The sequence below is a fragment of the Sebastes umbrosus genome, chromosome 20 (assembly GCF_015220745.1).
Source record: "Sebastes umbrosus isolate fSebUmb1 chromosome 20, fSebUmb1.pri, whole genome shotgun sequence".
In the NCBI taxonomy this organism is placed as follows: domain Eukaryota; kingdom Metazoa; phylum Chordata; class Actinopteri; order Perciformes; family Sebastidae; genus Sebastes; species Sebastes umbrosus.
In genome coordinates this window covers 16,619,895-16,641,815 of record NC_051288.1, presented here as the reverse complement: position 1 = coordinate 16,641,815, position 21,921 = coordinate 16,619,895, and the positions used below count along the sequence as shown (strand labels likewise).

The 21,921-nt window shown below is 39.3% G+C and overlaps 1 protein-coding gene and 1 long non-coding RNA gene across 6 annotated transcripts in view; both read left to right on the top strand.

Annotated features, from left to right (window-relative positions):
- Positions 1–21,921, top strand: part of vti1a (vesicle transport through interaction with t-SNAREs 1A) — a 134,434-nt gene that overhangs the window by 32,715 nt on the left and 79,798 nt on the right. For all 5 annotated transcript variants that reach the window (XM_037755393.1, XM_037755396.1, XM_037755392.1 and 2 more), the window contains one exon: positions 7,152–7,236. In XM_037755393.1, the coding sequence (XP_037611321.1) occupies positions 7,152–7,236 (85 nt within the window). The remainder of the gene's footprint in view (positions 1–7,151; positions 7,237–21,921) is intronic.
- On the top strand, positions 14,766–16,956 carry LOC119479605. The gene is made up of 2 exons (XR_005204716.1): positions 14,766–14,795; positions 15,107–16,956. It is a non-coding gene; the product is annotated as an uncharacterized LOC119479605 (long non-coding RNA).

Here is a 21,921-nt window from a genome sequence, read left to right as displayed (position 1 = left end):
AAACGATACAAAAATGTCTATCGTATATGTTTTTCTGTATCGTCTCTATCACGATATAAGCTAGGCCCATATTTATTTATTTTTTCTCTCTAATTTCACTTAAAACTGTTATTTTCATTTTGCACTCAAGTTCGTAAAATGAGAAAATACTCCAGTACTTTTCATTTATCAAGTATTTAATTCACACAGGAGTATAAAAAAATAGGCTTTATTTCATATAGACTATTTATTTATTGACTTACCAGAAAACATGCTATACCGTGATATATAATGTTATTGAGATATGAAAGTACCTGTATCGTGTTAGAAGATTTTGGCCATATCGCCCAGCCTTACTCACAAAGATCATGTTTTATAGAGAAGGTGTATTTCCCTCTAATTGGAGCAGATTTAGTTGTTTGCAGTTTCTGTAGGTTACATTATAATGCTTGTCCTTTGAAGCATGACTGAACTTGTATTTGCAGGTGTACTTACAGTATGTTGTTAAATGTGCCTTTGAGTGAGACTGTGTTCAAAAGGGCCTCTGCTGAAGCAGAGTAATTCAATTCCTATCAAAGGCTCACCATTCACACCTATCCATAATTTAGAGCGCCAACCTGGCCCAGATGCCATGTTATCACGCTTTTTTCTTTTATTTAGCTGTACTTTTGTTTCCCCTTCTTCTTCCCACCTTTTTTTTGTGCACTTCCTCCTAGCCTGAGGGTCAGAAGACATCTTGAGTTACCTCACCTGTCTACCCCGTTTGGAATGGCCCGATCTGTGTAATCGGCCTTGATTCTGCGCCCTCTTCGCCATTGCACTTCTCCATCGCAGTCTCTTACCCCTCTGCTCTTCCTGCATTTGAATCAAAGGCTGGCACAGCTTATACACACTTAAGCCTTGCTTTTAAAAAACTATACTTTTTTTTTTTCCTCAGCTGAAAAACATGTTTAAATATTTAGCACCCATATTCACAGCTGTTTGACACTTGTAATTCCTCGTCTTACAAGTCCCAAACAAACGGCACAGAAGATCACACAGTCAGTCTGAATCACAGCTGTCATCATTATTCACTTTGACTCTCCCCCACCCTTATTGAAATAATAAGGAAATCATCTGAACTTTGGAAAATGGTGATAGTAACCGCCTGTGTTTGATATTGAAAAAAGGCAGGAGAGCGAAAAGAAGAGGGGAGAGATTTCCTTTTGAGCTACAGCTGCATTGTTCTGGGGCTCCCTGTTAATAACTTACAACTGAAGAGTGTTTCTTGACGCAAAAAAGCACAACAAAAAAACACCATTTTCGTGGTTCCTAAGAAGATCTTTGTTCAAAATGTAGGTGTCAGATAAAAAGGCATACATGCATAGGCAGAAGTGGTGGTGGCGGGGTGCACCAGTGCACTCAGAGATGCACAATATTTATCATACATTGTATTTAAATCCTTTACTAGAAGGCTCCATGAGACGATCACATATGTTTTTTGATGAAATCCTCAGTTTTAAGTTGATTAATGAATCGTAAGCCAGTATTTGAGCTTGAATAGGTGTTAGTGTGCCTCATGGTTATATCAGAACCACGGGGGTCAAGCCTTGATATGTGACGTTGTAGCACAGTAGGGGCTGGCAGCCACTTTGCATTCCCTTCGACAGAAATGCTGACATGGATGTCTGGGATTTTGCTTGCTAACTGCAGAATAAAAACCATAACCGAACACTTGGATTCACATTTTTGTGTTTGTTGTGTGATATTTGGAAACAAAACTGCTCTTCTGGAGAGAAAGAGTCGCCTCATTTTTAGATGAAGTTTGTAGACATAATCTCGATATCGGCCTCAACTGTGACTACATAGTGTATAGTTTTCATTGTTCCTTTTCATTATTTTCCATGGTATCATCCTGCGTCCATGGCTTGGATTGTTTCATTATTAGGGCCATCACAGTGCGCCATTACCGGATTCTTAGTGGCTGAACTCTCACCTTTTCCTTCAGGTTCTGTCACCGTCAAACTCGGGGCGCATTATTCTAATGATCACACACACACACACATATATATACACACCGCCACTGCCACCACTACTACCCCCCCCCCCAGCACCCCCCACTCCCACCTCGCACACCCACCCACACTCACCCTCCCCTCCCCCCGGCCCTAAAAGAAGACAGAACGAGGGAGAGAGAGAGAAATTCAGGAGGAGAAAGCTTTGAAGTGGCTTTCCATCGCAGTGAGTCTGCCGGCCGTCTCCCCGAGACGTGTCACCTTTGCCGAGAGGGAATAGGAAAATCACGTTTCGAATGGTAATGATAACATACTAATCACTTGAGCTCTTTGAAGAACCCGGGGAGTGCGCTACTCTGTCAGTATCCCCGGCTGCCTCATGCTCCCAGGCACACACAGGCACTGCAGCCATGGTCTAGGTGTATAAGCTTAAGCATTGCATGTCAATACGTCCCCTCTGATCCATAGGCTCATTATAGCCCAAGCTTGGTATCCATTTTCTCCCACGAGCACCGTCTCCGCTGGCGCCACTACCACTTCCACGCCCGTGCAACCCCTCCCCTACCACACCCTTCACCAAAAAAAAACACATCTTGCATCCTGTCCCGCTCGCCGTCTCCTCGTCGCTTTCCTCCCACCAGCAGCCCATTTTACCACCCATCCACCCACCCGTTCTCCAATCCCTCCATCCTCCCCCTGCCCTCCCTTTAACTATTGAAAAGTATCTCTGCAATTTTAAATGACATCTGTCAGCGGCGCGTAGAAAAAGGAAGCGAGGGAAAGAAAAGAGTTCAGAGGGAGTTTTCTCCTCCCTGCTCTTTTCCCATCCCTCTTATTGTCAAACTTTGAAAAGTGTGTCGTCGACTTTTTTTTTTTTTTTTTTTTTCCACTCCATGTTTTTCATTTCCTCTGAGTGATTAGCTGGTACACATTTTGACAGCCTAACCAAAACGAGAGACTTCACTTCTCCCCCTGTCCCCTTCGCTCATGTGATGGGCATAAACCCTTGTCAGAGAGGCGGATGTCATTCGTCGGGTTGTTTTTTGAATGTCAAATATGTTACATCTGATCAGTTTCTTAACATAGCATATTAGAAAGGCCATCAAAACCAACAACGTTTGAGTAAACATTAAGTCTTCCATGTTTATGCTGTTTATGATCCTCTCTTCTGAATTCAGTTTGGATTTAATGAAAGCTGGGTCGCTACAGTGGACAATATGGGGCTGTATATGTTGTTTGAAGCTATGTTTGCATGTTAGAGAGATGGTTGAAACTTTACACTGAACAACCATAGATCAATAGACTTTATTGAGATTTCTCTGCTTAATAAAATACATTAAATGATGCTATTGACTATCTTATAAGGAATTATTGTATAGATAATATACACAAAACTTGAAGGTATATTATTTTAAATATACCTAAATCTTTGGCTGGAAATTTGTAAAATTTCTGAAAGTAGTGAAGTTAATTTTAACCAATCAGCAAAATAATAGCTCAGTCTATATTTAAAATTAGCTTGAAGCAACTATGATAATGAAATAGAATAATTGCACTGAATAAAACAACTTCAGTATAATATCCAGGCATTATTTGAAACAGAATGATCAAACAGATGCTTCCATGATTAACCCCCTTGTGATACAGTACACCAGAGTCTTTTAATGAGAGATGTAGTTTATTAGATCTCGGGAATCGTGTTAAAAACATATAAGGTCAGAAATACAGAATCAAACTTAAAGGGTAACTTCGGTATTTTTCAACCTGGACCCTATTTTCCCTTGTTTATGTGTTCAAGTGGCTAATGGGGGCACCAAATTTAGAAAGTGGTCCAGTATCAAAGGAGAACGCTGTAGCTGGTAAACAAGCTGCAGTGTAATCATATTGGGCAATTCCGCACCGTCAATTTACGTCCTTGTTTTCGCCACCGAATCACCGGCTCAGATTGTTATTATAATTAGTGTCTGACAACATTATGGAAAGGACCCTACAGAGAAATAAAGCGTTTTTCTTGTTTGTTGTTTTGTCATGTGACTTGTTGCCGGAAGTCAACGGTGGAAACGTGAGAGAGAGTTGGAGAGAGGCGTGTCGGTGTTGCCAGAGTTTGTTGTGTTGGAGCACAGAAAGCGTAGCTTAGTGTTGTCTAAAAGATTTTCAATGTCATGGCTGAATATTTAGATGATTTCCATAATGTGGATGCGACACGAGATTTCAGAACGAGGCTTCCGAACGAGACTTCTCAGAGCGAGATTTAATAGACACAATAGCAAATAGACCGGATTAGAGCTGCAATGATTAATTGATTAGTTGTCAACTATTAAATTAATCACCAACTATTTTGATAATTAATTAATCGTTCTTAAAACGTGTTTTTGTTTTTTTTAAAGAAAAAAAGGTCAAAATTCTCTGATTCCAGCTTCTTAAATGTAAATATTTTCTGGTTTCTTTACTCCTCTATGACAGTAAACTGAATATCTTTGAGTTGTGGACAAAACAAGACATTTGAGGACATCATCTTGGGCTTTGGGAAACACTGATCGACGTTTTTCACCATTTTCTGACATTTTATAGACCAAACAACTAAACGATTAATCGAGAAAATAATCAGCAGATTAATCGACAATGAAAATAATTAGTTAGTTGCAGGCCTAGACCGGATCAAGTGAAAGGTAAAGAAAACCGTTTTATTTCTCTGTTTTATTTCTCTGTATGTTGTCAGACACTTATAATATCAATTTGAGCCTTTCAGTGGCAAAAACGAGCACTTTTAGTGAACGTACATTGACGATGAGGTATTGCCCCGAGCGATTACATTACAGTCTGTTTAGCGGCTGCCATCTGCAGCGTTCTCCCATAATACTGGACCAATTTCAAAAATTGTTGTCCCCATTAGTCACTTAGACATAAAAAACATGGGAAAATAGGGTCCAGGTTGACATTTGGGAAACACCCTAAAACACTCATGTTTTCCCCATGACAGTTACAGGTCATGGGGAACTGTATCGTCCTTTTAAAGAAAATCTCACATGACCGTCCAAAACATAGACACACGTTTGTGAAGTGGAGCAGGTTTCCTCAATGGGAAAACTGTGTTAAAAGCAAAAAAGATCTAATATTGGCATTTTTAAGCAGTTTATTGCAAACGCAACCAAAGCATCAGTCATAGTTAGGAAGCCTCTTTTGTACAATGAATTAAACAATGTCATGTTGAAAACATTAAAGAGGGTATTCCCAGCCAGAGATTGTCTGCTGTCTTCAAAAATGGCTTCCAGTACTCATTGACAAATTGACTAACTGTAGCTGCTAGTTAAGATGAAATCCAGGGTCCCCTAATGGTGGCAGTGGAAAGAAATATGGGAAAACATTTAAGACATTGTCAAGTAACCTTAACTAATACTCCTGAAAACTCTTCGTACAGGTTACGCAAATATTCCACTGAATTCAGGACAATAAAGCATGCATTATATTGAACAATACAAATTGTCAATCAACATGCATTGTTGTCAATATCAGCTTTTGTGTTATTGTAAAGTGTTTAAAAAAAGTGTTTTAAAAGCAAATAGAATATAAAAATCATTTGCCTGTACCTTTTTTTCCATGGAACTGCATTTTTATTTATTATATCTGTTAATACATGGTGCAGTAATTGGATAGGTAAACACAATGAAATCTAAACATAATAGAGCACAACTGTAAGAGATGGAACTCAAGGCCATCAGTCAACAGGTCAGATATTTTCTCGCCTTGCTTGTCAGACATGAATTGTTCAGCTATAGAGAAGAAACCAAAACCACTGGTTCTCTCGGTATCTAAGGAACTGCTATCAATTGATATGTTTACACACAATATTAGAGCCTTAGCTAACACCTTGATACTTGCAAACATCCACTTTGAAAAAAAGAAAACACATTCAATTATTTATGAAACACATTTTTTTTCTTGATATGCTCTCCTAGCTCCATGCTTTCAATGGGCAGCCTTGTCAATTGTTGATAGCTGAGAATGAACCAAGGGGGGATGCAGTAACTCAACTACATCATGAGGTACTGTGTTGGTCCAATAATGTGGATAAACAAGAAGCAGGATGGACATTTGGTGGTTTTGTTTAGGATAATTATTACTTTTTACACCTCTGTAATGATGTTAATTTATTTACATTTATGACATTGATGGATTGCTATTGATATTATTCAAGAAATCAAACACTTTATATGTTGCATTTATGGATGCACCAATACCGGATCGGATATCAGGCCGATACTGACTCAATGGGGCCAATCTATTTAGTACAATTCTAGGTTTATATACTATATACACTGGAATTTTAATTCCTGTTTAAGTTTTGACCAATTGCATTTAAAAGGTTTACACTTGAACTGGAATTACAGTTAATTTTGATGATTTTTTACCAAGTTGCTGGTGTACAGTTTATTATTTTAATGCAATTCAGCAAATGTATTTGTATTTATTGTGTTTTATAAAATTAGGAAAGCAATGTTTATGTCAAGCCTGAGTTGCCTTACACATAAAACACTGATCCCAGTCACTTCTACACAGTGAGGCATACAGCTTATTAATTAAACCCTGGTATAGGATCGGTCCTCGGTATCGGCCGATACCCAAAGCCCAGGTATCGGTGGCAGCATCGGGACTGAAAAAGTTGGATTGGTGCATCTCTAGTTGCATTACTTTCTACAGTTGAGAGAGTAAATGTTGATTTTATCTTACATTTCCGCTCCAGTTAGAAGCCCTCACCTGGATAGGATTTTCTTTTAACTGGAAAGCTTCAAATTAAATTGTATTGCATCTTAATTCTGCCTAAACTTTCCTGTGTGTGAGCAACAGAAGGCTGCGCTGTGAAACAATACCAAGAGGCAACAAAACCTCAAAGTAGTTGTTGTTTTTATGTCCAAGATGAGGCGGCAGCACCTCTTACATTGTCAGCCTCAACATGCATATGCTTGATATTCCATCAGCATATAACACATTGTCATCCATGAAGGTTATTGCCAACCTGGCTGTATTATGTTGTTGCTGTGGATGCGGTCTGTCTGTTTAGGTGACAGTGTTGATGTGTTTCTTTGAAATGGGTCCCAGCCCTCTCAATCAATTTTTTTCTTTTTTTGTGTGTTTGTTTCTCTGGCTTCATTTTTTTTTTTTTTTCTCTATTTGTTGCAGAGAGCGCATCTGTTGGACAACACAGAGAAGCTGGAAAGGTCATCACGGAGACTGGAGGCCGGCTACCAGATAGCAGTAGAAACTGGTACGTATTCTGTTTTTGGATTGGGTTAGGGAAGGAAGGAGTGGGGCGGTGTTGGGAGGGGATTCAAGATAGTGGTGAGGATGAGTGAGCGACAGCAAATTGTCTTGCTCATATGCGAGGTGGGTGGATATGTGTGTTTGTGTGTGTTTGGGGGGGGGGGGTCGAAAAAAAACCCCTCTTTCCTTGACGCCTGATGACATTTTCGGGAGCACATCAAAGGCGAGCCAGCGAGGGAGAGAGAGGTGTACAGGCAACAGATCGAGCGCCGCTTCTCCTCGCTCTGCTCCCGAAGAAAATTCGTGCATTGCTACGGCTGTGTGTGCATGTGTGTGTGTGTTGTGCATTTGTGTGTATGTGTGTTGGTTGTTTTTTTTTACACAAACAGACAGGGGGTCTATGAAAATAAACAACGTCAGCGTTCCTCCTGAAGTTCTTAATTCAGGAATGCAAAAGGAAGAAAAAAAACAACATAATATCACTTTCTAAATAAACCATCCCCAAAAAAAAGTCCTTCTTTTCCTCATTATCAAGGATGTTTTTTATCTTAAAATAGAAAAAAAAAAAAAAAAAGAAAAGCTCATTGGGATCTTAAATAGATTTAACCAGTTAGCATATTTTTCTTCTTCCTGTCTTCCTTCCTGACAGTCACCACATTATTGAGGCACAGTGTATTCCTCAGAGATGTATCAAAGCTCATTCTTGAAGTATCAACCGGCTTTCTGTGGCTTCCGTTGTAGTTTTGAAAAAGTTTGTCAATTTACACTATAATCGCGGGGTGGCTGGCGTGTGCGACATCGACAGATTTAATAATTCAAGTCAAGGAAGGTTCGCATGCAGACCACCGGCTTTTGATGTTCTCTGTAAGTCGCATTCACAAATTCATAAATACAATCTGCATTCTCTGCTTAAAAACGTTGATTCAAATGCCTCAGATGATCCGAGTTTCTTGACTGTGTCAAATTCTGCGACAGCCGACAGATTTTTTAATTCCACCCAGTCGTGTCTTTCACTAGAGCGGCTCGTTTTTTTGATGTTTCGCCCTCACAGCTTGGTTGGTGTTAAAGAAGTGGGCCGTGGCTTAACAGTGTTCAGTACCTCCTGGGCCCCGGCGGTTTCTCCCGCCGTAGTCGGCCACACGCCCCTTGACCCCGTACCACCGGTGGCCCTCTCATCCAACCGTGTGTGCGGCTCGCTAAGAACAATGCTCGTTTATCCTGCCTTGGTCCCACACACTTGGCTTGGCCCGCACCAGCTGGGGGTGTGTTTGTGGTTTGGTGGGGAAGCTTCGCCCCGCGTCTTTAATCCATGACCCCTTCCTTTACTCGGCTGTCGATACCAACCCTCCGCTCAGATGCACAACCTGAAATGGCGATGTCTCCGGGGTCAAACAGAGAGTACATCTGCACATAGATACACAGGGAATGTGCACTCCTCCACCAGACTAATTACTATATATGCCGAGCTCTCAAATTCAACAAACAAACTGGGCACAAACATCAGGTAGCCACATTTATCCACCGGCTTATAAGATTTGACAGGGTTCAGTTTGGCCTTTAATTTAGCGTTGTTCACCCATCTCAAACTATATATTTACTCTTGTGGTCCCGCTGTGGCAAATCACAACAGTTTCCAGACATCTTCATGAAATCCGGCACTATTTAGATCATAGTCCTGCCATAGTTCTTAGAGACACAGCACACCAAGGACTGGGATTTGTCTTTTTTGCAAAGTGTTTATTTTTATAGTCCAACAAAAGCTCCATTTATCGTAGTTCCTTCCCTTTCACGTCAACAAATACAAAGTAATGAAATGAAAGTGCTTTATTCACCTTATGAAAATGGCATTGTTTAAGAATACGCTTTGGGTTTTTAAAATGCAGAGGTGTGGCAACCATAGACGTTCAACACGAATAATTAGAGCGTTAAGTGTTTCTCCAATCAGACACTCTCTAGTCACATCGCAAATACTTTTCTCGCCACAAACCTCAACTCTCCTCAGACATCTAAGATGCACTTTTTTTTTTAAACGAAGAGCAGTTTTTAGCGTCGTTATTTTGCAGTAATTCAAAGTTGCATTCTCCATCCACAATGACACAGTAGCCCTTAAGAACCGTAATTGACCAATGGGGGGAAGTGGAACTAAAAGACATTTTATTTCAAAGAGATAGATCCTGAACAAAGAAATGGCGTCGAAACTCAGCTTTGCCCCCTTTTTCTCTTCAGCGTCGACAATATATCTCTTAATGACCAGGAACAAAAAAAGCCAGGATGCTTCTAGGTCACATTTAAGGGAAAAGAGAGGACTCTTAGTTCTAAGAAAAGATAAATCTTCACACAGTACCATTTTATCAGATTTCAGCATTTTTTTTTTTCCAACCATTCTCAATGTCTCCAGTGTATTTAGCGAAAACAAAGGCCTGCCAAAAGCAGTGAGAGCCCCTCAGAGGGATATAGAGGAGACTCTTTGGACATGCAGAGCTATTTACCACACGCACCCTCAAGAACCAGGGTCCTCTGTTTGTCTCATAAATAAAGTATAGAACTTCATTAGTGAAGAGCACTGACTTAAAAGCCCAGGCATAGCAACAAGCAGACATGGGGGCTAGCCCAGTTAAAGAGGGCCCTAAATAAAGAGGGAGGGCATGCAGTTAGCCAATTTACAGACATTTGAGTCAGGGGCATTTGAAATGCCCAAATGTGGAGCCTTGACTGATGTTAAATCAAAGACATGCCAGATTTTTAGTCCTCCCCTCCACAGTTGAAAAGATTTTGAATGATTTATGATTGCTTGTTTAGAAATAGATAGCATGTCAGATAAGACGTCTAAGTTGCAATGATTAGCTGTTCCACCTTTTTGATTATTATTCATTGAAGGGGAGAGAGTTACACACTGATCGACAGCTCGTACAAGACATGCTCCATCAAACTCCGGCTGATTTTTCCAGTTATGGTAATAAAAACCCACAGCCTTGTTTACAGGCATCACTCTGATAATTGAATTGCTTTAAATGACGTTGGCTTTGTTGTGTCAACATAAACAGCCTTTGCTGATGGTGCTGTAAATATGCATATAGGACATTAATAGTAAACTTAAAGGTAAACTTTGAACTTAAATTATGGGTTCATTGTAGTTTTTTTTGTGCTTGGAGCTTCTGTAGTTTGCATAGACATGGCTAGGGCTGCAACTAACAAATATTTTCATTATCCATTAATCTGCAGATTATTTTCTAGATTAATCGATTAATCGTTTGGTATATAAAATGTCACAAAATAGTGAAAAATGTCCCAGTTTCTCAAAGTCCAAGTTGTTTTGTCAGTCCAAAACCCAAAGATATGATATTAAACAGAGAAAAGCGAGAAATCTCCATATGCGAGAGGCTGAAAACAGCTTTTTCTGCCATTTTTGCATGAAAAATGATTGTAACGATTATCAAAATGCACCGATACCGGATCGGATATCGGGCCGATACTGACTCAAATAGCTGGATTGGATATCGGTGACAATGGGGTCGATCTATTCAATTCAGTTCTATGTTTATATACTATATACATTATATACTGGAAATTTCATTCCTGTTGAAGTTTTGACAAATATTTTGCTGCATTAACAAGGTTTCCACTTTAATTATAATTCCTGTTAATTTTGAATTTTTTTTACCAAGTTGCTGGTGTACGATTTATTATTTTAATAATAAATAATCCAGTAAATTTATATCTATGTATTTATTTGTTACATTTTGTTTTACAAAGTTAGGAAATCAATGTTTAAGTCAAGCCTGATGTTGCCTTACACATAAAAGAATGATCCCAGTCACTTCCACACAGTGAGGCATACAGCTTATTAATTAAACACTGATATCGGATCGGTACTCGGTATCAGCCGATACCGAAAGCCCAGGTATCGCTATCGGTATCGGGACTGAAAAAATCGAATCGGTGCATCCCTAATCAAAATAGTTGGCAGTTATTTTTCTGTCTAATAATCGGTTAGTCGACTAATCGTTGCAGCTCTAGACATGACTGATGCACGTTTAATGCAATTCTAATTTTTTAAATTAAATTTTAATATGAAATGTAAAGGCTTTTATAACAATTATTATGAATGAATGCATCTCAGAGGCCAATATTTAAAAATTGTATGACTCAATAACTCAACCGGAAAAATGTGGAGTGAATTTACTTTGAAAATTCATCCCCCTTTATACTTGCTCAGTTGACACAAATAACTTAGCAATGCCAGCAGAATGAGCTGCTGAAACAAAGACAGACGCAGACAAAAGCGTTGCTACTCTGCATTTTAAAGGTGGCCAGCGAGAGGCTGAGAACACTTCTTAGGCGACTGTTCTTGGTGTTTAGGGGCCTGTAATCAATCCTGCGAAATGAAAACAGCTCATTAGGGATTGATTTCAGTCCCGTTTAGATAAGCAGAGAGGGCCAGGGCCCGGCCCCCAGGGGCCCCGGCCGAGCCCAAAGTTCACGCCATGCCAGGTAGAGAGCAGCACCGCGGGCTATCAACTTTATTAGGATGGAGATAAGCTGATTAGACCTTGTCAATCAAAGGTGCCAGTGACTCAATCATGATCCAGGGGTCTTTTCTTTCCGTCTCTCCCCTTTTCTCTCTCTCGTCCCACTCTCCCAATCTCTCTCTCTTTTTTGTGATAAATCATTGAAGCGACCAACAAAGTGGCAGCCATCGCTGGGCTAAGCTAAGCAGCCCTGCAGTTGTCACCAAGGCAGACGCGCGGGGACCCTGTGATGATGTGACGACTATATTAAAGAGTACATCAATTTGTTTTAGAGCAGTTTGATTTTCAACTGCAGTGGTATTAAAAGAGAGAGGGGGGGGGGGGGGGGGGGGGGAACAGAGGGGAGGGCGAGCATGTCGGCGTCATCGAACATGATTCCAGTGGCAGAGCAAGGGGTGCTGGGACGGCAAGAAATAAATAGATAAATGACAAGAGTGACGAGAAATAAATAAATATGTTTTTGTAAACATAAAAAAAAAAAAAAATCTTCATGGCTCCCTTTTGAAGCCGAGTGTGGCTTTGAGTCTTGCTGCGAGTCCACGGGCGCTGGAGTGGCCCAGTAACACAGCGCACGTTTGTCCCGACGCTCTATCTCTCCCCCTCCATCTTCGCCTCGTTCTCTGTTTCTCTCCCACTCGCTTTATTTCTCCCTCTTCCCTCTAAAGATCAGACTCGATGATTCTTTTGGTGCTGGGCCACCAAAGTGGCGCTCGCTCCTCAAATCCATAAGCAAACACTTAGCAAATGACATAATCAGTTACATTTATGAAGCGGCAGTGTTATTTTAAGCAGAGGGCTATTATTAGCTCTTTAATTTCATTCTTTAATATTTACAATATTCGGTTAATCCAAAACAATATATTTTTTTTATTTCTTTATTATTTAATATAATGTAACCATGTTAATAAAACGTATTTCTACAAATTAAAATTTAAAAAGTGTTTTTTTTGTGTGGACATTTTTGGAAATTTTCGAGAGGAGTAATAGTTGCCATTACTCATTTATTTTAAAAGCAGTGTTTTTATTATTTTTCTCAATTCCCATATTTTTAAACAGATCCATTTAAAATTCAGTTTTTACTATTAATTAGAAGTTTTGTGTGACCTGCTATTACACCACAATTTGACACTTTTTTTACTTGATTTTTTCTCACTCACTACATGAATGATTTTTAGAATTATATACAGTATATATATATATATATATGTAATGTAAATCTTTTCTCTTCTCAACATGTGGCTGAATCCTTTCTCGCTTCTATTTTTAGTTTATTCTCTCTGTTCTACAATGTAGTTTGAATATTTTAAGGATCAGTTTGCTAAAGTGGATTTCCTTTAGGTATAGCATAATAAATCACTTTTTTTTTTTGTTGGCTGATACAATCAGCATGTTGTATTGTGTTCAAAAAGAATGTGAAGTTATTTGATAATTGTTTGATTAATGGAGCCGAGAGCTAGGACTTAAATATTTCACAGCTTGAGTTTTCAGCTGAGGAGAAAAGAGGCCTTTTGTAGAATACGTTTTAAAGGAAAAGTATGTTTTTCTATAGCTATTTATAAAGAAAATAATTATTAAAAAACGCTCCCAAAATTCCGCTTGAAACCATATTTCCTCAATGTATATGCTTCAACGCATAACATCTCGCTCTCAGAAAATCTAGCCGCGGGTGAGCTGTTTATCGGTAAACCCCCGGTGGATGAAAGGCGTAGCAATAATGATTTTTTCTCTCCTAATCGGACCTTGTCAGCAAGGCGTCTTATCGTGGAGAGGAAAATGACACCGATCCTATCGAAGAGCCTGGAGTCCGAGTCGGCGGCGTGTGTCCCCCCCAATCATGGCCGGCCGTGGCCCAGCCATATCTAGCGCCGCCACAAACGGCGAGCGACGCTTTTTTCATGTGGACTTCAAAAACGTTGCGAGTCATTAAAATTGCACCCGCGTTCGGCAGCGGGGATCAGCCGCTCCGGAGCGAAAATGGGATGTGGGAAGAGGAGACTCGCTAAATGTGTTAATTCCATCCTCACATGTTTAAGGCTTAATTTTAATCTGTTTGAGGAAGGGGGAGGGGTGGGGGGGGCGATTGGAAAGGGGGGGGCGGGAGGGGCAATGAGAAAGCCTCGCACTGCAATAAATCGCCATTATCTTTGACACCCTAGGACTCAGCTGTTCCAGGGATTTAGGGGTCCACTGGCAACAGTGTATATCGCAGGGCATGAAAACACTGTTTACGCTTGAACTGCGGTAGCTAAGGTGCAATCACCAGTTTCAGGCTGCACAGACAAAGGGCCCGACGCGCACAATGGCCGGCTAGCATACGTACCCTCAATGGAAGAGCTGAACCAACAGACTCGAGTGTGTGTTTGTGTGTGTGTGTGTGTGTGTGTGCGCCTGTTTCCCTGCGTCTGTTTTTCCCTCTGCATCGACAGGTGTTGTCACAAACATCCAAATATTAGCTTAAGTTGAGTGGCGCTACGAAGATGGCAATAAGCGACATGTTTGTGTAACATTAAAACCAAAGATAGATGCCCATCAAGGTTCCCTCAATGAATAATCAAACCAACTACTAGCCTCCTTGTGTCCCTGTGTTGGGTCTGTACAACGTGTTAGCATTAATAAAATTAGGAGAAAATCTAATAATTAGACCTTTAGTCAGTTATTAGCTTCAACAAGGCTCTCAACATAATGAGACTCTTGGAAGTAATGATCTGACTAGAGAGCTCATTGGAGCTTTCAGGCTCAGTAAAACATGAGGCAACATTGCTAAGAGAAACATTGGTTTCCCATTTTGAAACTACTACGTTGTTAAATAAAATCTAAACTTTTGTTAGACTGATTTTTTAATTCAAGCAAGAATCAAACATTTAAATATTTAAGATGGGTCTTAAAGGTTAATTTATAACTTTCCACACATTTAAAAGATCGCAAACTATAGCTTTACATCATTGTGATTGGTGTGAACATTATTCAAATATATTATTATAACAACCTGATCAACATTTCTCAATAGCAAACCATGAAGAAGTCCCCAACTATGGTAAATGCTGCATTATTTTTGTGTTTCAACACTATATAGTATAGTAATATAATATATAATATAGTAGCAGTATACTAAATAAATAAAAAAAATCAGCTTTGAATAATGCACAGTGTCAGTTAGTAATAACCTTAGAAATTAAGTTTGTAAATTGGTCTATATTCTCGATTGTCCAAATGATTTATTGATATAATCTAATCCTTACCTCAAGATACGAAACACCCTCCAATTGCTAGATAGTGGTATGCCACTATATCTTAAAAGACACCTTCGTCCCAACCTTAAATCAGATTTTTTCTTTCTATTTTTAGGTTACAATAAGTAAAAAGATACCCCCTGCCTTCTTGCATGCAGAAGAAAAAAGTGTAGCGTTGACCTCTGGCTGACACAGAGAAAGCTGAGGGAGGGGATGGGGGGGGGGGAAGCAGCAGAAAGCGCGACAGAGAGGAGAGAGCTGAGACAACAACTGTGAAGAGCCGCATAGGGTTAAAGAAAAACTGTTTCAGAAGGAAATGGGAGACAAAAGCGAGGACTTGGAGCCCCCATGGGCGCTTTAAAGAGCCGCTACATCTGAGGCGCTGAAATATTAAAAAAACGGAATGGGAGAACCATAAAAAAAAAAAAAAAATTTAAATAGTGAAATAAAGTAAAGGAGTGGCAGTGAGAGAGAATTGTGCCACCTTGTCACCCGAGGACGTATATCAGAAATATTAATTCTGTGATGAGAATGACGCACTGCATGACAAGAGGATTGATGTCAGTTAAAACCCTAAAAGGAGTAAAAAAAAATGAGGAGACATTTATCAGAGCGAGTGTGAATAGGCTGCTGTATAGGAACAAGAGATGGAGATGTTGGGAAGGAGATGACTAAATTCACAACATAATTTTTTTTTACATTTTTCCCTAGTTTACAATAATAAAAAAAATCCTTTTATTTGACCAGTAACCTCCCTTACATGTGTTCTCATTTACAATGTAGTAAAGTGACAACCATCTTTATTTAAAAAGAGGCGAGCTATAACAAAGCACTTGAGTAACTGCCATTAACAGTGTCTTCACAGTGAGTCCTCTGTCAGGCTGGCAGATATAAATGGGCAATTTTTAATACAGATTCAACAGAGTTTGCTTTTTAAAATTTCCCTTTTGCTTTGCTCACAGTTATGTAAAATTAGTAATATACCAACTAAATTTTTTTGTACCTGTGATGCGGCAGTAGTAATACCTTTTTCTCTATATGTTTTAAATATAACATATAACTACAACGGTATTTATTGAATGCAATTAATTAATACATTTGTATTTGTTTGCGTTCAAGTGAAAACATATATATCACTGATTGTTTTTAGGAACTAATATGTAATTAGCCAGCCAAAATAAACTTTTTGAGATTAGGAATACCTACTCTACACTGACCCTAATAGCACAAGAATGAACTCTCGTTTTCAAACATTAAATGTTTTTCTTTTTAAATAAAAAACTTAATATCATCCACAGTGCAGCTGAAATAGTGTGTCAGATTTAGCAGCAGTAAGCAGACAGTCTAAAGTTACTAATAGTACTTTGCTACCCAGCTGACTGCTGATGCCATTTTAATGTAAGTATTTTGTCATCATTCACTTACTGTAGATATATAAAAGTTAGAGTTTGCAAAAAGTTATTTTTAGACCTGTGCCTTACTGTAACAGTAAAAATAAAAATGCATGCAAATAAGTAAAGAATCATTTTTCTGAACTGAAATACAGTGTTCACCAAAACGTAGAATAAATAAGGTTTTTAAATAAATAATCTTCACTGTAAATTCATAATCTTAAATAGTCTTGCGTTCTCTTCATGGTCATCACTTTTAACAGTAAATATAACTTTTAGTTTATACAGTGCCACCAAATTCAGTGCTTTATATGTATTTTTTTTGCATAAAATTAGTTTTTATGTTTAATATCTCCTCAAAAAGTAATCTTTTGCATTTGCAGTTAATATCTTATCATACACAAAAACAATATTAATTGCTATGCCAGTGTTAACACAGTGCATTTAATTTTTTTATTTATTAAACACTCACTTTGTGTTCCTCATATTCCCATCACTCTCATACCACTATTTGAAATGCAAACTGGAGAGTTGTGAATGATATATTATAATAAAATAATTTATCATGAAAGGCTCCTGGAAAACTTATAACACTTGGACGCATTTCGTTTGTTAAATTGTAGATAAAAGTTTTTACACCTGTGGACATATGGTTGATTACTGTAAAAAGATGATAACAATAGTCACATCTGTTAAAATGTTTGATATAAGTGCCAATATGTTTTAGGTGATAAGATTACTGGCATTGAGTAATGCTTTTTTTTTTATAGTTTTAAACAAGTTATTAGCAGATTATATTGGATGTAACTTTCCCAGCTGGGGACCGCATCCAAAGGTCTGCGAGGGAACAACCCAACAACAACAATGACTCCTTTTTAGCTTAAGATGGTGTAGCTGTTGCTTTGTTGTCAGAGTCTTTTTAGTGAATGCACTGCGTGTCACTTCTCGTAGAGTAACACAGATGTTTTTTCAGTAGCGCAGATAGAGACCCTGTAGCCTCACGTCTGCAAACTGCTCGGTGGCACCTTTTGTGTCACAATAAGCAAAAGGTTGTCCTCTTAGATTTAAATTACTTGGTTTAAATCTGAAAAAAGTACAACTGCTCATGATCCTTGCAACAGTAAAGTGTTGGCTCCAGCCTTGAGGAAAATATTTGATCCTGTGTTAGACCACCATATAGGGCTAAATGCAGTCATTAGCTCTTTTATTAATCTGCAACTTCTGTAGACGTTTCCCCGAGCCTCCCCACCCCGCAAGACACACAATTATACTGTACAAACACACTGAAGCACATTAGCCATCTCCGTCTGTCCTTGCTCCTCTATTCCTCAATGGTGGCCCCAAGGAGCAACCCCCCCCGCCCCCTCCTCTGTCAAAGGAGCTTCCTCCTTGGCTGTCCTGTGCCCATCAGACAGGGTGCCCGCCCGTTTAAGACACCCAGGGAACATGAAACAGAGCCGGGCCGAGATGTCAGCTGGTTGCCCCATCTGCCAGTCAGTGGGATGGTAAAGCTTTTGTCCTGGGGGGTAACCTTAGGAGTGCTCTGTGTTGCTGCTCAAGCGTGTTCGTGTGTGTGTGTGTGTGTGTGTGTGTGTGTGTGTGTGTGTGTTGCTTTGGGACAGGAGACTCTGCATCACAGTTATGGAGCAAAGCTAGCCACAAACAACATGCTGACATTGTCCTTTTAATTTATGTGTGCACATACAGGCACATTTGGTACAGAAATGACCCGAATTTAAATGTGGACTCTCTGTTGTCAGATCAGGGTGAAATGACTGCTGTGTTTATTAACATTTTTCTGAGTGGCAGAGTAAAAAATGTGTAGGTCTCAAAGAATCGTCCCCGGTTGGATTGAAGTTAATTGCTCTCATTTCAGATCCACTCGCTTCTTATGGATACACAGTTGGCGGAGCGCTCATCAGAATTTCAAATTGCCCGGAAACTCGTCTCTCTCCTTTTCCCCCCCGTTCCCCTGTTAAATAACATAACCTTGACAGTACAAACAGTTTGACTTCCACATAAATGAACCGAGTGGATGGAGGCTGGCCGGCTGGTTGAAAACAGAAGCACAGCTCCACTCATGCATTCTACGGTTCGGTAGATAGGCCGCGCCCTTGAGCTGCTTTAGGAGGGAGGAGCCGCTTGTTTCTCGCTCTGTGAGAAGGCGCTGAAAGGGGGCCTCTGTGCATGCACGAATGCACGCACATAATCCTTTGGACGGGTCTATGTGAGCCCAAGAGTTCCTAAAAAGAAAAATGCACGCAGACAGCATGAACTTATTTATTTACCACTGAGTTATGCTTTTGTAGTTGTGCCTGTCAAGGATATCAGCACAAGTTAATATGTGTGCTTTTGTGTGTGTGTGGATGTGTGTCTGCTAGTAGATGTTGCATGTGCTTTGCACCTCCAGTTGTTCCAGGCTCCGATAAAATGTGATTCATAACAACAAAGTCATCCCTTTTTCCTGTGCTGTAATCATTTTTAGTCAACTTTGACTGTTTACTGCCACGTAGAAAGCTTCCCTTAAGTGGTCGACATAGTCCCCGTGCTCACATCAGTCAGTCTCACCGCATGATGTATGTACTGTAGTGGTAGTCCTGAAGGGCTGATGTATGCACAGCTCTGCACCGGCAAGTCTTCCCTGAGCACATCTATGATCTTGGGTTACTCAATCATCAATCAAGGCCAACTGCAGCGTACTGTACTGTCGCCCATCTTTTAAAGCTCAGTTGTGAAGGACTGGCTAAGACGGCCTAAGGGACGCTTTCCTTGGTCTGGCCCATCTCAGGTTTGATGTGAATATGTGCGTAGTTATGAAACTACACACAGAACAGAGTCGACGCATTGATGTAGACTTGTTTAATGTTCGGTGAAGGCCACCTGATAGTAGTATTTTTAGTTTTTTTTTTTCTTCGAATTTTGCCGTATTTTTGGCAAACATTTTTCAGGAATTTGTTTGACGTTTTCCTCCTGTAATTCTGGTCATTTTCAACTTTCAAGTGCGTGGAAACAGGAACGGAAAATAAACAAGAAGAGGAAATAAAAACAAGGGATGCACCGATCCGACTTTTTCAGTCTCAATATCAGTAACAATACCTTGTCTTTGGGTATCGGCCGATACGGAGTACCATTCCGATACCATGTGTTTAATTAATAATCTGTATGCCTCACTGTGTGGCATCATTCTTTAATGTGTAAGGCAACATCAGGCTTGATTTAACCATCGGTTTCCTAACTTTGTAAGACAAAATATAACAAATAAATACATAGATAACATAACATAAATTTATTGAATTGTTATATATTATTAAAATAATAAATTGTACAATTTTGTTGTGCAAAAAAATCTTCAAGATTAACAGGAATTACAATTCAACTGTAAACCCTTTCACTGCAGCAACAAATTGGTCAAAACTTAAACAGAAGTTCCAGTATATAATGTATATAGTATATGAACGTAGAATTGAATTTAATAAATCGGCCCCATTGTCACCGATATCCGATCCAGCTATTTGAGTCAGTATCGGCGGGTATCGGTGAATCCCTGATCAAAACCATCATTTCATAAAGAAGAAACTTTCATTTTTATATCTGACATTTTAGCTGCAATATTTCCTTGCAACATAGTGAATTATATAAATAAACATTTATTAAAAGTAACATTAAGATACAAGTGTAACATATTCCACTCTTTGTTACCTCTCACCAGTCACCCAATTGTCTTCATTACTAAAAGAAAAGGTCTGTTAAAAGAAATAAACATGCAAAATCATTTTTTATTGATCACGTTATTGCTAAATTTACCTCATCCAGAATGAAGTTTACTTAAAAAAATGCAAAAAATGTCAGACAATATGGACAGACAAAAGAAAGCAGTGCAATAAAACGGTGCCAGCGAATCAAAAAGAAATATACAGTACATTCACTTTCTGCACAAAGCTCCTCAGAATTCATTATATTATCCAGAATGGACATACGATATTGCAGTGATAGAGTCGCATGCCAATTTTCCTGCGTGCTTGAAGTGAGCTATTGTGCTATTTTAATGAGCTGTTTAGACTAGTGGCCGGTTGCATTTGGGCTGCAACAACCAGCTCAGTGAATAATTGTTATTGCCTCTTAAAGGCCAGATGTATGGAATTCATGCAAATTCAGAGCAAAGGGAAAATGTGTGTGTGTGTGTGTGTGAGGGTGTCTTGGAATAATTGTATTCCAGATGTCCTTCTTTTATGTGAACCACACACACACACACACACACTAAAAAGGACAGAACAGATGATGGTGATGATGATTAAGATCTTAAGCATATGGAGATGTTGGTTTAGTGTTTGTGTGTATGTGTGTGGGGTGTTTTTTTGAACATTTCTGCTCCCTCAGTCTTCTGTGACAGGTTCACCCATCTCTCCTGGGGAGGCCTTCACTCCCAATTTAGACGCAAGCGTCGTCGAGTGACAGCAATGGCTCCGGCACCCTACCTTTGCGATACGACTACAGTTAACTTAACAAGTCTCGATATGTGAGCTCCATCTTTTGATGTGGCTGATTTGAGTGGTTTTGAGCATCTTTCTTGCGGTAGAAGTTGACATTTTTTTTGGTAGATCTGTCAAGATGATCTTCAGAGGGATGCAGGTCATTCCTGTCACATTTTAAACAAAACAAAAAAAAATTATCTTTTATCATATTTTTGTGCTTGAATGTCCATCATAAAAATGTGCTTCCTCTGCCTCTGTATGTCAGCTGCAGTATGGCCCTTCAGAAAACTCCCAGTCATCAGGATGGACATGTGTGACCACACTCGGGTCTCTAAACAGGAGCAGAGCAGCAGCAGTAACAGTAGCACCATCCATCTGCCTGAGCCTGCTTGTACAGTACACTGATCATAAATGTCAACAGCAGCACATAAATCAAAGAGCCCTCTGATATATAAAACTGTTAAGGTAGTCACTGTACAAGCGGGTCTTACATTTCAACATGTTTAATGTCTACGTTGGACCTTTTGTTGGTCGGGCTTCAGTGTAAATGTGGGCATTTTTTGTAGGGGTTTTTGTCGATGAGATTTAAGTACAGTGTATCTATTGTTTGTTCCCGTCTTTGATGCTTTTTCTGCCTCTGCAACATCTTAAGCTTGGATGTTGCATCTGTTTTATTTTTAAAAAAAAGTGAGAAACCACTTCACTGCAGTGAAGTGAGCACATCAGTGCAATATACAAACACAAAAGAAGTGTGTTAAACTGAAACTGTTAAACTGAAAAAATAAATAACAGGTAGGGTTGTAAATACAAGATTCATCACAATACAATATTATATTCATTCCTTAGACAACGATACGATTTTTACTGATATCACAAAGTCTGCCACGATACAATTTCGATTGAATTCAGCGGCCTGCGATCAATATGAGACGACATCATATGCCCATTTAACACAGTGAGTGACATTTATATACACTCACAAAAAGCAACTAAATTGGGCTGCACAATTAATCAAATATTAATCTTAATCACGATTTGGGCTTCCCGCAAATAAATGAACATGATCG